Source organism: Phaethon lepturus, unplaced genomic scaffold (genome assembly GCF_000687285.1).
Source record: "Phaethon lepturus isolate BGI_N335 unplaced genomic scaffold, ASM68728v1 scaffold29428, whole genome shotgun sequence".
Classification (NCBI taxonomy): Eukaryota; Metazoa; Chordata; class Aves; order Phaethontiformes; family Phaethontidae; genus Phaethon; species Phaethon lepturus.
In genome coordinates this window covers 310-18,275 of record NW_010555987.1, presented here as the reverse complement: position 1 = coordinate 18,275, position 17,966 = coordinate 310, and the positions used below count along the sequence as shown (strand labels likewise).

The 17,966-nt window shown below is 47.6% G+C and overlaps 1 protein-coding gene across 1 annotated transcript in view; it reads right to left on the bottom strand.

Moving 5' to 3' along the window:
* HDLBP (high density lipoprotein binding protein) overlaps positions 1–14,770 on the bottom strand; it is a 19,446-nt gene extending 4,676 nt beyond the window's left edge. Inside the window, 20 exon segments of the mRNA XM_010292347.1 lie at positions 2–102; positions 825–929; positions 1,574–1,728; positions 2,497–2,635; positions 3,362–3,580; positions 3,811–4,032; positions 4,911–5,129; positions 5,438–5,569; positions 5,732–5,818; positions 6,137–6,250; positions 6,508–6,612; positions 6,915–7,054; positions 7,758–7,836; positions 8,300–8,404; positions 8,934–9,041; positions 10,294–10,509; positions 10,969–11,175; positions 12,834–13,049; positions 13,586–13,740; positions 14,662–14,770. Coding sequence (XP_010290649.1) covers positions 2–102; positions 825–929; positions 1,574–1,728; positions 2,497–2,635; positions 3,362–3,580; positions 3,811–4,032; positions 4,911–5,129; positions 5,438–5,569; positions 5,732–5,818; positions 6,137–6,250; positions 6,508–6,612; positions 6,915–7,054; positions 7,758–7,836; positions 8,300–8,404; positions 8,934–9,041; positions 10,294–10,509; positions 10,969–11,175; positions 12,834–13,049; positions 13,586–13,740; positions 14,662–14,737 — 2,900 coding nt within the window. The 5' untranslated portion in view covers positions 14,738–14,770.
* Positions 14,771–17,966: the final 3,196 nt, after the last annotated feature.

Sequence of the window (17,966 nt, the reverse complement as noted above, 5' to 3'; positions counted from 1 at the left end):
TCTTTCCAGCAGCCCAGCCTTGGCACGGTCCAGGTTGGTAGCCAGCCCAGTGATGGTGATGGTATCTGACTGCAGCTCAGGAGCAGGGACTTGGATGTTCACCTGAGTAACAAGAAGCCACTACCGTTTTGTATCACTGCTCCCTGCAGGATGATCTCACTGATCTCCCCTGCCACCAAGACCAGCTCCCACCCAGACAGCCTGAACCACAGAATCACAGAATGGTTGGAAAGGACCTCTGGAGGTCGTCTGGTCCAACCCCCCCTGCTCAAGCAGGGCCACCTAGAGTCAGTTGCCTGGGACCATGCCTAGACAGCTTTGGCTAGAACGCTGTTTCTTCAGCCATTATCTGTATCAGATTACTTTGCTGGGGGCTGAAGCTCCCAGCAATCCCTGTGCCAGCCTGGAGAGGCTAGGAAATAGATAACACGTTCAATAGCGCTGTCTGCAACCAACATGCATCAGCCCCAAGAGTCCCTGTGGACTTCTCGGGAACTCTGCCAAACGGGCAGGCACCGCAGATCTGTTTCCGATGGCCTAGGAGGAAAACAACTCTCACACTGGTGAGGAATCCCTGTAGGCACCAAACAAGTCACGCAACATTCATGGCATCAACACCGATCATACAGCTTCAGCACGAAACCTGCTGAGCCCTGGAGCCAAGGACTAAATCACACAGCTCTCATTGTCTTACTACAGACCCTGTATTTCATGGTCAAGCCATGACAGTCCTGAGTGTGTTGAAACTCATTGCCACCACCATAAACATGGTCCCTTATTGATTCTCCGGGACAGAGGAGATGGGAGGAAAGGCAACAACTTACTTCAAACTCATCCATCATTTTGCGGATACCACTGCCTTTCTGGCCAATGATGTAACGGTGAAGATCAAAGGGAACTTCCACCTCAATGGTGACAGGAACCAGAGCCTGCAGGGGAGGGAGCAGAGTTTACCACTTGAAAGACTTCTCCTGCCTTTCAGCTTGCCATATACTTGCCCAAAAGAACATGTTGCTGAACTGAGGTACATTCCCTTGTAGTCAGGATACGAACTCTACAGGAAAAGAGAACAGCTGCAAACACCCAGATGACCTGTTGGTTGTTAAAGCATTTTTTTCAAACAAGCAATGTTAAACCCTGCCTCTGGGGACACGCTGTTGTCACATCCTTGGCTTCCATCTAGCAGAGACTTGGACAACATCACTAAAGGAGCATGGCAAGGTCTTGCTAAAGCTAGAATGATTAGGCCTCATTTAGACTCTTTCTCTTTCCAGCTGTCCTCCATAAAACAAGCATGTCACGCTTTTAGGGCAAGTAACTTGGGGCTGCCTACAAGCTCTAGCAATTGTGAGGTCAGGCAAGGCTGACCTTCAAGCCACCAGGCTAAATCACAGAGCAATCAGAGGACTTCCCTTGAGCAGTACAGACCACCTCTACAGTTAGCATCAGTGACCACCTGGATTGCAAAACCTTGACTGAGTAGCTTTTATTACCACCACTGAAGCCTGCAGTGAGCTTCTGGCATCAGGGCATCACTACATTACAGGGCTAAGGGGCTCAGAAAGCCAGATACCTGCAGTGCCTCCTTTGCTGCCTCACACTTCTCTCTGCGGCCAGAGATGATGATGATATCGCACTTCTTTGGTGAGCTGGGATCTGCATCCTTCCCATCCTTGCCTTCCCCACCTTCCTCACCATTCTCCTGCACAACTGGCTCTGCAACAGGGGCTGAAAACATGGAAAGTCTTGTGTTAAATGCACAGAGTCCCCTCCTTGCTCATTATCTCCCCCTCCAGATCCTCAGGCTCAGCCTGGGCTTTGCCACAAGAGGTCAGACACTATAGGTTGCTATGGAGGAGGTTACTCCTAGCACAGGCAGCTTGCCATGGCTTAGCCTGGAACGAGCAGAACAAGAACATCTACCGAGACAGTCTCCTCCACACCTGTCTGCACAGCGCTGAGATTGCCTTTGCCTGCACAGAAAGGGCCTGCAGCTGCACTATGGAAGCGGAGGCTGCACTCCTATGTCAGCAGAGGCAACAAGTAAGGCTGGCAGTTTCTTCCCTAACAGGGAAGTTCACCAGCACAGCACTGGATGTTATAGCAGGATGGCTGGTGCTAGGCCAGAGGATCCAACATGCCCCAGCTCTGCTGAATTCAGTACACCCAGCAGTGAGAGCATGAGAGATCAGAGAGACCTTGGTAAGCCTGTAGAGCCCGTTTTGCCAGGGTAGGTCTTCGTACTCCCTGTGCTCTACGGTGAGAACACATTCAGAACACCCAGGTCTGCAGTTTTACCTCCTAAAACTGTCCCCTCTTCCCAAGAGGGCAAGGTTGATGCCAAACCCAGATTCAAGGACACTGCAGGGAACACTTGGGGTCAGTTCTCCATAGATTTTAAGCAGAGTATCTCCACTGGTATGGAGTGTAGGCTACACTACACTAGACTCATTTGATCACCCCAACTACCATGTAAACATGCATCCATAGGTATACCTGGGTTCTCCTCCCTGTCAGGAAATTTGATCTGGACGCCATAATCCCGGGTGATCTGCTGGATCCGGGATCCTTTGGGACCCATAATGGAGCGGTGGAACTTTTGTGGGATGGTGCATTCGATTGTCACTTGAGCTTCCTGTGAGAAAGCAGAGTTGCTCTATTGCGATGCAGCCTCCTCCACACCAGAAAACAGGATGCTTGTGCATGGTGAAATCCATAATGGACGCAGAGAAGAGTCAGAAAAGGTAACAGCTGCTGACAGTGCGGCTGTCACACTGAAACTTCCCTAGAATCTTTCCTCTCTCAGAGAATTTAGCAGAAGATTTCTTAATGATTTCTTAACAAAGACTGCCTCCAAGCCATTATGTTAAAGGCTTCCAAGACCAAAGCTCAAGTTCTCTATTACCCTGAAGGAGAGGCAGCATTAGAAGAAAGGAAAAAGATAAAGAAGGAAGGAAGGGAAGAGAACAGGTTGACACTTCGCTGCTTCCAAAAGGCAGTACTAACAGCACAGGAAACCCCAGAGTAACCACTGCCTAAGGCCAGGCATGGAGATGCACAAGAAAGCTTCAATCTTTTAATGTCTAGAAGTACACCAAGGATGGGCCTCCTATTTCCACTCCTAAAAACCAAGAAGATGGTCAGAGAAGGCAACTCCTTCATATAGCATTGACAGTTTGGAGCCAGCTGCCATTCCCCAGGCCGGGATGTAAGGTCTGCAGACCCTGTATGTTGACAGCAAAGCTTCAAATCCCAGAACTACTGTGGGACTTGTTCACATAAAGCTTGGCTGTACAGCAGGTTCAGCGAGGGCACTGCTGAAGCAACGAAGGATAGAAGAAACAGTTTTCCTGCAACATACCAAGTCCTCAATGATCTCCTGGATGCGTTTCTTGGCTGCCTCCACACAGTCCTTGGCTCCCTTGAGGGTGACTTTGTCGCTCTGGGTGCCAGAGCGTGGGAAGCTGACCATCACACCACCATATTCATCTGCAATCTCACGCAGAACTTGTCCTCTCCGAATGACAAAGTGGCGGTGGTGCTTGGGGTCAACCACCATGGAGTCTTCAACCACATTATCCTGCCAACAGATGACAGCCAGTCAACCCTGACTGTCCTGGTGATAACCATGAGTTTGCTGCACAAAACAGCAATCAGTTTACAACCTCACCCCAACCAAATGACAGCAAGGAGGATCCTCCTGAGCTCCCATGAAGGGCAGTAATGGTTTTAGGACAAGCAGGTCCTCCACACTGATTCGTTACATCTTTCTACAGTGATAGACAAGGATGTAGAAAAAGTAATTCATACCAGGTTCTTGATAAGGGCCTCCAACTCCTTCTGCGCCTCTTTGACAGCCTCCTCAGTTCCCATGATAGTAATCAGCTCCTGATCTTTGTCCTCAGAGGTTGGGAAGATGATGCGGGCCCCAGTGTTGTCACGCACCTTACGGATGTTGCCACCACCTTTACCAATAAGGAATTTGTGATACTCTGGCTTTGCACGGAGGTCCACAGTATAACTCTTTGTTTGCTGAAAGGAGTCAGATACCCATGGAACATGTCAATATATAGAAAATACACATCCGCGCCAACAGTAAGCATGGAGGTATGTTATCTGCACCCACATACACAGTGTTGCAAAAGCAAAGTAGATGCAGTGTGCTGTCAAAGTCAAAAGGGTATACAATGTCTTAAATTAAAAACACTACCTGAAAGATGGTCTCAAGGTTGAAAAGCTAACTCAACACTCAGCATGACTGGTGAGAATATGAGCAGAAAAGACTTCCCCAGGAAAAGGGTCTGACACTCACAAAAGGCAGCATAACCATTTGCTAACTAACTGCTGCAAGCCAGGCAGCAGAGGCAACCAACCGATCAGGAGAACATGTTCACATGCTGATATTAGAAAGGGTTTTTTCTTGCTATTAAAAAGACCAGTCAGTCAGTCAGTCAGCCACAACTTAGCGCAAGGTCTGGTAACCCGAGGTTCTCAAACCTGGATATATGCCGTGAAATGGAAGAACTGGAGCTGGAATTCATAAATCAAGAAAAAAGGAAAGGAGATATGCAGAGTAAGCTGTTTCAGAGAAGTGTGGATAACCAACAGCATTCAAATCACAGGAGTAGGGAGCCTTAACCCTTTGAGTACATCCCCAGCATGGGGAGAGAAACATTACAGCCAGTTCTTCTACCCGTGGGGGTAGAAGGTAGGTACCCATGGGTACTCATTATCACAAGGATGGAAGCATAGTTTTCTTTTAATCATCCAAACTGTGCTCAAATCCCTCAAAAGAGGATTAGGCTGTCTGATGCCAGAGGCTTCCCAGCAGGCAGACGGGATCACTACAACCCCAGAAAAGAAACAGCTGGCTAAAACAATCTGCTCCTTCCCCTACAGACAAGGCTCACCTTCTCCTCTGCCAGGTGCAGCAGTTGTTTCTTGGCTTTCTCCACATCCTGGGCTGGGCCCCTGATGGTCACTGTGTCACTGCCAGAGCCCTCTGTGGGGAAGTGGATATGGACTCCACCACACTCCTCCATGATGGAGCGGATGAAGCGACCTTTGGCGCCAATGAGGGAATTGTGCAATTTGGAAGGAATAGAGACCTCCACCTCTGTGATGTTGGCCTAGGAAAGGACAGTACCGGGCTGTTAAGTCAAGCTGCAGAAATGTGTTTGCAGCCAGTCTGCTCACCCTCCAACTCCCACACCGCTAGGAGCTTTATAGAGTTGTGTGTAAAAAATGCCTGACCAGAGGGGTTTGAGACTTACTACTCCTGACACATGAGCAGCCACAAACTTGGGTGTAAAAGTCAAGAACACAATGACATATTTCTCTCCTCCCTGCCTTCCCCCACTACAAGCACTTCTGTATTTATGTATTCTAGCAATATTTTCAAGTCCCTCATCTGCAACAGGACAGTCATTTCACCTACCAGCTCCTTCTGGATGGCAAGAATTCTGTGGCGAGCAGCCTCACAGTTTGCCCTCTTGCCTGTGATAACAATTGTCTCTGAGTTGCTGTTCTCTGCTGGGAGATCAATTTTGGTGTTGCTTTCTTCACGGATCTGCCACAAATTAAAAAAAAATAATCTCAGAGGTGTCCCATGTAACAAAAAAGCCCTTGGATGCTGTATTTCACATCACCAATGAGCAGTAGAAAGCTGCGAGTGGGATTTAGCTGCACGCAGTGACCATACTGAGCACTGGAGATAGGGAAGATATCTCACCTTCTTGATGTTGGCACCTCCTTTCCCTATGATGTTCTTGTGGAACTGTTTGAAGATGGGGACAGAAATAGAAAAGCTGTTTTCAACCTAAGGGAGAAAGGAAGGGACAACTGAAGATTACACTGTCATGGCAAGCAAGGCCCCATCCTAGAAACTTGATAAACAAGCTTTTGACAATAGGCTTAGACCGAAGAAAGTTCTCTATATGACACACTTGCAAGAATAAGAAAAGGCAAGAAAAGCCCTTAAATAACAGGTATTACCCTCCTATCCCCATCCAGCCAGAACAGTGTTCATAGCTCCCTCATCTTGAGGTGTTTCAGCCCTAGCCAAGCCAGTACAGCTCTGTTTTATGCTAGTTATCCAGGCATGTAGGAGAGAAGAGCAAGCAGAAGTCCCCCATACCAGGTCTGCCACCATCTTTTGCATGTACTTGGTGCACTTCTCCACCTCGTTTTTGGGACCTCTAAGTTGGACAATGTCACTCTTGTGTGCAGGGTCTGGGAAGTTGATGATAACCTGCAAAAGGTGGTCATTTATAGTCAGCTCAAGCAAATGCAAGAATTGCTGTGTAAAACACATGCAAAGCTTGGGGGGATCCTACACATCCCATCCCATTCAGAAAAGGGTAACCAGGTTAGCAGCTTTTGGCCAAGAACTATCTTCTCATACATATTGGATACAGAGCCACTAAATTTATGATTTCAGCAATGATGTGTCTACTACCCAAGTAGGAAATATCCCCTCTGGATTTCTCATCCCCTAGAAAGTCTTACCTCTGGGAATTTCTCCCGGATTTCACGGATCCGCTCGCCCTTCTGCCCAATGATGGTCCGGTGGAATTTCTGCTCAATTATTAGGTCCTTGGTACGTTCATTTTCCTGATGAGAACAGAGTTTACACTAAGTGTTCGGCAGGAGAGCTACATACTTTTATTTACCAGTTTGCTGCCCGACAGTTTACTTGCCACCATCGTCTCTCTTTTCTCCTCTAGACAAAATTCACTCTAGGTTGACAAAGAAGGGGTATCCAAGGGAATAGAGAAACACATCTGTGAAGAGGAACTCGCACTTGTCATGAGATCCAGCTCAGAGGGCAAGGGGCACACACTTGCACCAGAAGGTTACAAGGGAACATAAAAGCCCAAACCCTGCAGCCTCCCAAGCATCGCCATCCTACTCACCATACGGGAAGCGAGTTCCAGCAGCTCTTTCTTGGCCTGTTGGACCCCCTGTGGGTCTCCTTCAATTCTGATCAGGTTGCTCTTCTCATTGTCCGGGGGAATGCGCACAGACACCTTGTAGAGGTCCTTAATCCTGTTAACTTCAAGGCAAGGACTGTGGTGACACAGTCTGCTAGGCAAAGACTTGGAAGCAAGACACCTTGATTATCACTGGTAAGAGGCTGTTTAAAAAGTAAACCAGCTGCTGAGAAGGGCCCAGTGGGGTGGGGTTGAAACAGGGGAAAGTGCCTCTTCACCCTGGAGTTCAGCAAAAGCACATCTGTGCCACACAAGAACCTGTACAAGTAAATACTGTGGCATCTACAGAGCCAATTGTTCTCTTGCGAGTGAGGCATCTTTTCTTCCCCAAACAGCATCACATTTAGATCAGAAGATGATAATTCAGTCCCTAATCCCAAATTCTTTTTTGGAGAGAAACTCACCAAGCAGATTTCCACCACCCCCAATCAGCTACTAAAATGTAATTCATGCAGAGCAACTTCAAAAAAAAAAAAAAAAAAAAAAGACAATTTTCCAACTCCCCCACCCCCAATTTTATCCAGGACATAGCAGTAATCCCACTGGCATAGCAAATAATCCCACTGTTCATCCTCCCAAGACACTTTCACACATTAAAACCACCCCAAGGCCTCACTGCCCATTTACCTCCTTGTGCCAACACCACTTCAGAAGAGCAGATGAAATGTGATGGAGAGCACAGTGGATGAGCTACAGAGCCCCTGTTATGATCTGCTAAACACGGAGAGTCCAAGCATAAGAAGGATTAGAAAGCACCCCACTTACTGTTAGCTCCATTCTTGCCAATGAGGTGTCGGTGGAATTTATGGTCAACGTTGATTTCTGCATAATCCATCCGGTTGATCTACAGAGAATTGTACAGGGCTAGGTAGGGTAGGCCACCACTTCTGTCTTGTGCCCCAAGTAACTGCCTACTGCCAGTATTGGCACTGACTCTCCAGTAGTCACCTACAAGCACTCCTTCCGCTATTAAGCGGAGCAGAAGCGCTCCTCTGACTTGAGCTGAAAGCAACATGCTTGTGAATCATTTAAAAGGACTTATATGCCTCTCCAGCTACAACTGAAAGAGAATCCTTCCTTCGCTGCATCAAAAGATTTAAGACCTGCTGCTGATTTTTTAAGAATGCTATGGGCGAGCTTTGTAATCATGGGTTTCATCCATCTGCCACACAACTTGTCTTCTGCAAGTTCTGTTAAGCACGGCAAGACATCATATGGATGTGACACACACCTCATCACCTCTGCTCTGTTGCCTCTTCTTCCCATCCCTTTCACCTTATGTACTGGAACTAGTAATACCAACTTACCAGATCCTTGACCATGACTTCAATCTGTTCCTGAGCCACATTCACATCTTCTGTAGGTCCTTCCAAAGTGATTTTATCCTCTCCTTCAGTGAATTCGATGTGAACCTTGAGACACAGCAATGAATCCAGTAAGAATTTTTTAAGACAGCAGGTCAATGCTGCTAGTCAGGCCTACACCATCAAACCCTGCCACTAAGAGATGTTTTACTTCCCACAAAGTACGCACATCATTCCCATGGTCTCAGAAGTAAGTAACTTGCAATTCTGTCCATATCACAGTGTCTAGAGCCCAAGGCTTTGGTGCTGTCCTGGAGTCCGCAAGAGCTTTGGAGAAGTTCCTCACCTAGCCTTTCCCTAGACATCAGCTAACTCACCAGGGAGAAGCCTCGTTGAAGTCAGCATTTGCAGGTATCCTACAACATCAATTCTCAAAATAGTACCACATAAAGATTCCTTTGAAAGGCTCAACCTATGAGAATAATATAGCATGAGTAGTGTTTGCAGCAGTAAAAGAGAGGCTCCCCTTAATATTGGTTTACCCATGCTAGAATACATTTCTCTCTTCTACAGAGAGTGATCTGGACTAAACCACATTCTACATCAGAGTGTGCTAAGCTAATCAGCTCATTCATACCTTTGGCATCTGCTGAGTTATTTTGGCCAGGTTTTGTCCTTTCTTTCCAATAATGAAGCGATGAAGCCAAGAGGGGGCAGAGACCGAGGAGACGGTAAAACTGTTGGCCTGAGAGAAATTAAAACAGAGAAGCTGTCTGATGGACAGACTGGAAGAGGTCTTCACAAAAATTCAGTTTCAATTCCCATGCTACACCCTCAGACTTCTAAACTGCATCTCTAACAGTCCAACAGCGACCACACTCTACACTCATCAGTGCTCACAGACGTATCTTTATGGGACTTTCAAAGAAGGTCTAGTCCATCTTGTCAGCAGTACCTTTGCATAGACTTCAGTCAATGCTTGCCCAAGCTTTTCAGGCTCGCCTCGCAGTATCACCGTCTCCGAGCTACTGTCAGTGGGTGGGATCTCGACAGAGACTCCAGTTTTCTCCAAGATCTCCTGCAGGGAATTCCCCTTGGGGCCGATGACATACTTGTGCTGGGACTTCTTCACCTCCACTGCAATGGTAGTAGTCTTCTTTTTCTGTAGGGGCAGAGGCACTGGGGCATCAATCACACGGGGACAGGAAAGGACAAGAGCAAAAGAGGCACAAGATGCAGTGAAACTCTGCACCCAGGGAAGAGCAAAGCAAAGGTGAGCACAGCGGTTCTGTGGTACCCCAGCACCTTTTGGGCTCCTGCCTACAGAAAGCCTTGTGCTCAAAAATTCACAGGTGAAGTACTAAACTAGTATTCTGTGTCAAGCTCCCTGGGACACTACATGGAAGAGACCACATGCACACACACACTCTTGCACAACACGGCTCAACACCCAGCTGTCCCCCAGGCAGTACTGTAATGCAAGACCATGCAGGCTACTAGGCTATAAGCTGATTATCTCTGTTGAAATCCGGACTGGTACAAATGCAGTCCTAACCATGAGGACAAACAGCCCAACAACCCACAACAAGGATATTCACAGCGATGTTGGCTGTGGAAAACAAACTGGAATGAAATTACTCTTCAGCAACTTCTACTAACGTAGCAACTTCAATACTGTCAGCGGCCCACCACTGAAGACATCACACTTCCTTTCCTTAGTACACCTGTGTGAACAAGAGCCAGGGGAGCTCTTTGTGATCTGCTAATTCCCATGACAGAAAAGCAAGAAATCCGTCACCTCCCTGGTAATACCACCCCAAGTCCCACTCTGCTAGGTGAGGAAATGGTAAGATCCAGGGCCATGTACTGCAAGGGCTGCTGAGCCAGAGCTGATATGAGGAGGATGCAACAGAGGAATGCACAAAAGTAGAACAAGAAGGGAAGAGGGACTATGAGCAGGCGGGGGGAGGATGGGAAGCTTTATGAACCATCCATACCTTCTCCTCATAGATCTTCTTAACACGAGCCACAGCCTGGGCTAGCTGCTCCTTTTCTCCTGTGAAGACTATCTCTGTCTTGTTGACACTGGGTGGAGGAATGTTGATGCGCGTCCCTGTGTCCTGCATGAGCTCGCTCACCAGCTTGTTGTAAGGGCCAGCAATGAAGGGGTGGTACACTTTCTCAACATCCAGCCGCTCCACGGCACGCTTATCCTGGAAAAGCCCAGAACAGACCTCAGTGGGAACTGCCCTCCATATTACAGTCTCTGTCAGACACAGCTGAGTTCCCAGTGCTGTCTTGCTTGACACTCTGGCCCAAGCATCCTTTTCAGTTTCCAGGCTTGTAGATCTCTATCGCTTTCAATCTACAAATAGTGCTTTTACTGCTGCTGATTTAGGATATTCACCTCTGTAATCTCCTGCCTTATCTCAGCTGGCACCTAATATGGTTCACTTCAAATATGAAACATACTTATCTGACTTCAGAGATGGACAAAATGTAGAACCAGAAGTTGCAAAACGTGGCAGCGGTGCTCATACAGCCAGTGCCACAGTATATGTCTCTTTTCAGAGTAACATATTAGCCACTGACTGGTGGCTACAAACATCTAACATATCATTGAGAAGGAAAATGTCCGTCCAGCCATGAGAGAGATCACAGTACTAAAGTACCTGCTCAGCAGAGATAAGCAGGATCTCGTGTCGGGCCTTCTCAATCCCTTCTTTAGTGCCGGTGATCTTGATCTGATTGCTGGGGTCATCCGGGCGGGGGATCTGGATTTTGGTTGCAGTTTTGAGCTCCAGGTCCTGCAGCTTCTCGCCATTCTTTCCTATGACAAAACGGTGGTGCTCCTTGGGGATGGCAACTGTCGCTGAAGCCTGCAACACAAGAACCAAGCATCTGTGAGAACCCTTGCCTACACTGGCAGATCCACAAGAACAGAGCCAGGGAAAGCAACTTAGATGCTGCTTAGTGGCACCACTAAGGAGCAAATACAATGCCTTCTCAGTACTTTCTGTCCAAGGACTGATACTGTACCAGAACACAGTTGATCTACAATGCCTGTGTATCAGGAGCCTCAAACCCACCTTTCCCTCAAAACCCTTCCTTTTTTTGCACAGGAATAGTACTCTGAATTAGTCTTTGGGCACAGACGAGGAGGTGCCTATCCTCCAGTGTAAGACACCAGAGCAGTACCAGACAGCAACTGAGATGATGGCTCATGCATGGAGTTTACCTGAACTCTGACATCTGCTGCCAAGGCTACAGAGCACACAGCCTGACTCCTAGGAAACAGAAATTCAACACCAGAAACCTATTCCAGCAGGCAGACAGCTAGGAGATGCTTACCACTCCTAAGTACTACGGTGTCTTCAATACAGCGCATGATGCTCCTGGGACTGCTTCTAGAAGGTCCCTCTTGGAAAAGGGGTCCCAAGAGCTTCTCTCAATCTACCGTTAAAGGGCTGGTTTGTAACAGGGATTCCCGACTTCTTCCCTTCTCACTGAGTTTTTACTGACCTGGTAGCTGATTGCTACCATGCTCTTGATGCCAGTGAATATGTTACTATTAACAGTAATTAGACACTTAAAATTCAAGCTACAATGGAAAAAAAATAAAGAAAAGATCACTTGGTGTGACTCTTCAACGCTGTGTCCCTGTACTGAAGCCAGCCAAGCCTAGGAGAAGTTGGGGTTACAGACACACCTTTCAGACCTGGGGCCAGGGCAGTAGGAGGTATATTTGAGGACAGTGGGTCATGGATCTGTGGCAGTAAGACCTGAACTATTTTTTCAAATGCACATTATCTAGGGTTTGTCCCTTTCTCTTCCCTCTGGCAGGGTATGACACATGGACTGAACAGCACTAAGCAGACACAGTATTAACTATTGCATTAACTACCTTTGATATTATACTTTAAAACACTCTATGAGACCTGGCTGTGATATATCCTAACAAGAACTACCACCTTGATTATGAACTCAAGAATCTGAAGGTAAGAAATCAAAACCTAGAGCACGGAAAAAGAGAAGCAACTGAAACAATGGGGCTGTGGCTCCTTAGCAGTATGGCTTGAGTTACACAATCCAGAACCCTGACCTGAAGCTTTCAGCTTTTGGCAGGACTTCCTCTTCTCCATTTTTCCTTCTCCCACCCCTCCACGTTCTCCTCTGAAGGACTTCAGAGGAAGCAACAGTGCCATTCTCACACACTACTAGCTTTGTGTGAGGGGCCTGCACCCCCTCCAGCACCAGCACCTCAGCACAATGTCACTGCTTGCAATTCAAGTGTTCAGAGATTACAGGCTCCACCCTTCATGCAACACTATGGCCTGTAATTAGCTTTGAACCCTATTTTAAGCCTCATTTCCATTCCAAATTGCCAATTGCGTGCTTTGAAAATATATGGCAAAGCTGAATTAGTCATCTAATAACACCTCATTGGCTTATAAGCACACACACCCTAGGGTCTCAAAGCATCTGCAAATCTTGGGGAAGAGCAAAGATGAAGTGAGAAACAGTTAGATGTCTTCACCTGAGTCTGCAGCCGAGCGACAATCTCCTTCCGAGCCTTCATGACTGCTTCCAGCTTGCCAGAGACCATGATCGAAAGGCCCTGGTCCTTTGCGAGAGACAGCTCCAGGTGAGCTCCTGTCTTCTGCATGATGTCAAGGCAGATCTTGGCCTGCTCGCCTTCTCCGAACTGATTCATGTCCTTGTATTTCCTCTCCTCCAGTGGCACATGAAACACCTGCTCAGACACAGGACAGATAACAGAAGGGCACAGCAAGCAGTCAGTATGCTTTTGATTGCCAGTGCCTACCTCTCTTATTGCCGTACAGGACTTTACTGGCATACTAAATTCCCAGGTTTGTGCAACCCATCAGACTTTGCAGTGGAGACACCAAGCTGCGACCAGGGAAAGTGCGAGAGCACTGCAGCAGGCAGTGTCCTACACTGGGCGTCTTCCTAAAGTACGTGCTATGGGGGGAATACTTTAACAGATTAGGACTCACTGATTGAATTCTTCAATCCTCCCTTCAGGCCTGCACCAGCTATTTGTGGAACAGGGATGCAGAGCTTTTTCTGGACAGTTTTCCAACACATCCCTCCCCTCCAGAGCAGTCCTAGCTCTCAGCTGCAGTCCTCCTTGTGCCCCAGGGCAAAGTACAGCAAAGAGGCTGTCAATCTGACACATTAAAGAATTCATACTCCTGGGAAAGCTTCACTTCACCTATTTTTTGGAGGGAGAAAAAGGAGGGAGATAAGACATCCACTCTCACCAACCTGAGTGATGACAGAAGCCTTTATTGGTCGGATTTTGCTCCAGGGCCCAGCAGGTTCCTGGGCAGCTTCCAAACATGGTGCTTTCTCAGGGAGCGGAGGGAAGGCTTCCTTGTAGGTTGGAGGATCATTCTCTTCTTCAGAGTTTAAAGCTGTAACTGGGGTGAAGCGAACAGGGTAAATGAGATGCTCTTCCTGCAGAAATGCCCCTGTTCATAGGCAGTGTAATTGTATTTAGGCACCACTAACAAGGGACAGCAAATGACTTGTGCACTACTGTTAATCCTATTACAGTTATGCTTGTAGAGCAGCCAAGCCTGGAGCACAACTGACCTCAGCACAGCACAAACTGCAGTAGATGCCATGAACAACCAGCCTTGTCTGAGCTGGCACCACGGACGCAGGAACGTGCAAACGAATGGTGGCAGCAAACAGCACATTATTGCCAACTTTGTCAAGAGGGGCTTAATTAGGGGAGAACAGGCTGAGCAGGAAGAACTGAAAGGAACAGAGCAAGGCTGCAGGTCAGAAAGGGATCAAACATGCACCCAGGAGGAAGGCAGAAAGAAGTGCTACAGTTAGGGCAGAGTCCAGGGAAAGCCTGTATCTTACGTTCGACTCAGCTGTGCACTGGGCTGTGCCAAGTGGGCCAGCTTGCAGCTGGCGGATGGGTGCCGAAACCCATCACTGAGTCAGTTAATACAGTCATACTGACTTTCCCCAGCAGCTGGCTGAGCAAAGGAAGGAAATGACAGCCCAGCACACTGATCCCATGAGGCTCTCTTGCAGCCCCACTCTTGCATATGCCCCATCCCACAGCTGACAGCATTGCTAGCCAGAGCTCTATGAAGATCTGAGGACTGCCTCCTCCTGGTCCTGCACTGTGCAGCATCGCCACTGTGCTGCTGGTGGTGGAAAGCCAGAGTTTGGCAGGCCACTAATCTAGGAACAGAGAATGCAATGTCTGCACACTTGTGGGGAACTGGACGCATGGAGTGAGCTTGGGTAGCAGCAAGGAACCTCCCCTGTGCAGTCTGTATTTAGAGACATACCACGCAAACTCAACTGCATTTTCTCACCTTTCACCTGCTGCTGAGCCAGGCCGCTGCGGTGTTCAGCGAAGCTCTCCTGGGTCAAAACTGCCACGGAGCTCATTGTCGACTTCCCACCCACACACAATCCGGGTATGCCACTGGAAGAGACACAGGTGGCAACACTATTACCAACGCTGTTCAAGATGCACAAAAGTCACTCCGGAAAGACAAAGCATGTGTAACTGAGCACTCTTCCAGTCAGCCTCTTGAAAAGCTCCTACAGTGCCAGTCAGCTGGCAGTTCTCCTGCCGAACCAGACAGCAACTTGGGATTATTTCCCAGGGGGAAAATAGTCAGGGGGGATATTTCCTCACAGCACAGTGGTCACCAAAACCAGAGCTCCTCATTAAGAAGGCAGAGCATGTGCAACCTAAGAAGGCCACTGGAAAGGGGGACACCAGAATTTGTTAAAGCATACTCTAATTAATCTATCAATTATTAAAGGTGTGCAATTTTTAAATGAGTATCCGAAGGTCTGGATAGTCAGTCCAAGACCATTGTGTAACCCTGGAGAGAAAACAAAAAGATCCCAGGATGCTGCCTCCTCCTGAAAAAGACTTATTTAGGTGCCTGAACTCCCACTGACTTAGGGGTACACTCAGAAAGCCACTCTGATAAGCAAGCTCAGCAACAGCAAGATCCTTGCTTCTCCCAAAGTAAGAACTTACCAGCTAAATGGTCAGTAGCCAGAGAGTCCGTCCTGTAAGCTGCCCGTTTGTCAGCCTGCCAGCTTTTGCTTTATAGAAAAAAAAGGAAAAAAAAATTATGTGACTGCTCCACAAGAACAGGAAAACATGACACTCCTGTTACTGTAACTTTCAAAAAAGCACCGCCTGTACTGTGTTTCAAACTTGCACCCTATCCAAAGTGTTCTCAGTAATACTGAGTCACATCTCACCACACTTTACCTGTCATGTTTTACTAGAGCTACAGACAACACCACTATCTACTTAAACCTCACAGCAGGAAGCCTGGAGTAGCTACTCTTTCATCACACTGGCTACAAGAGCAGCCATCCAGTATCAGGCAAAAATACAGTCAATTAATAACAGATGTTCAAGATAGACATGAAATTTCAGGGTTGCAAGCAAGAGCATCAACATCTAGTCAGAGGAGACTAACAACCTGAAAACCTGCCAACAACACAGCCATCAGTCAGAAGTTAGGAATGTAGTTTAGTGGAGCTTGGGTGAATCAATATAGACATCCTCACAAACTAAGGCAAACACTCAGGGCTATCCACACACAACTGCTGGTCAGTCCACCTCTTCATTTTTTATTGTAATTAGATCATGCACCAGACCTAAGTCTGCAACTCGGAAGAACAAAACCCACGCTGGTTTACATGAACTATTTTAATCGTGTACACAAGATGGAACCAGGAAAAAAAAAAATACACTGTTGGTGGGAGCTTTACATCTCCTGTATCTGAATCTGCAGATTTACTGAAAAAGTGTTCAGGAGTGTAAGTAAAAATGTAAAAGCTGGTACAGTACACACTCCGCCAGATGTACAACAGTTCCCTACACCTGGAGTCCCCCACAGAGGTTATGTGTGCTCCTGCAGGGCTTGCACTCTCCTAAAATCCAGTGCCTCTGGCTGCTCATGGGACAAGAGGCCCCTCTCCCACACAAACCTTGCAGTGCTGCTCCGACCTTCTTCTGAACAGCAAACTCAAGACACTTCTCAGTAAACTGACAGCTGCCATTTCTGACCTTCCAATATGCCAGAAAAGGCTCCCAAAAACATTTGTTTGTTGTTGATGTGGTGTCTCACATCACGCTCACGTTGTGACACAGTAAGGGAAGGCAACAGCGGCAGAAGGAGGGAAGAACAAGGACAGCAGTAATGCAACTGGGCCGTACAGGCCTGATCTGCACCTCAGTGAAGGCTGGAGTGTTTTCCCCCACTTCGACAAGCCTCTTATCAGGCACAAGGCAACACCACCTGCGCTATCAAAGCAATAGAGCTAATGTTGCAATTAATCCCATAACAATCTGCTGCTAAGAGGTGGCAGCTACCAGGACAGCCAGCCATGCTGTCTGAAGCACAGCTGCTGCAGCGCACAGAGGCTCTGCAAGGCATTTGCTGGTATACACAAAAGGGTGACTAGTAATCTCATCTCAGAGAAATATCTGAGTTCTCCTCGCTGACCACGGTTACGCCATGGTGTAACACATGGTTACGTGTCTGTGGTACATGATGGCACAGCTCAAGCTGCTGCAGAACCGAGGAAAGCGTGTTAGCAGCAGGGCACCTGTCCCAGACTATTTTGGCAAGGCCCACAGCCTCGGACGTTGGCTCCTCCAGCCCATTGGGTCACTATCGAGGGTGCCACCACCTCACGGAAAGCTGCAAACAGGAACGAGGGCAGGAGCGAGAAGCATCTCAGACATCACAAGCAGCTGCCAAGGTCTGGCTTGAACCTTGCTAATGGTATGGATGTGCTTACAACTCTCATTTCTCTGGAAAGCACCACCTGGCTCATCTTGCATGTGCTCTGCTCCTTAGAGGAGGAGGGTAAGGATGAGAAGTCCGTGAATGACACCCAATACAGTGCCTGCCTGAGAGCCACGACCTCAAGGCACAGCTGCTGGTTTCACTGTGTCCACACCAGCTGCAGAGATCTTCATTGCAGCCTCCACCTCAGAGAACAGCTAGGCATTCAAAGAGAAACCTATGGGCAGCGTTTGTCCGTATGAATTTCTGCTTTGTCACCCATACAGCAAGCTCAGAACAAATGCTCTTCGTCTCCAATAACCCCAAACATCTGGTATATTGTAGGCCTCAGGGATTCATCTCTGGCCAAAATTGCAGGCGGCCATCAGAATGGTATTTTAAATGTAACGTCAAAACCAGCAGCTCAGGCATTGCATTTGGAGCATACACCTCCTTGACTTCCCACTTTAGGTTTTGAAACTAAGGTTACAGCTACGTCATGCTAGCGTGTGGCTGACTGGGTCAACAGGTTTTAAACTGCCTAGTTTATATACCGTCTGTAGCGCTCGCTTTGTGCACCAAAAGAAGTTTCACAAGTCTAGATCGCACTTAAAATAAAGAGAACGAAATCATCCTAAAAATAACCTCCAGCAAGGGCCAGACCTAACCACATGGGAAACATTTCTATGAAGAGAAACAAAGGCAAAGTCATGAGTTACACTGCCAATACAATCAGTACTTGTGGACAGAAATGTCAGTTACATGTTATTTGAAATTATATTTAATAAAAATATTAGCATTTTGTTCATCGAGGTAGCTAAAATCAAGCGCAGCTAGGATCGCACACAGCA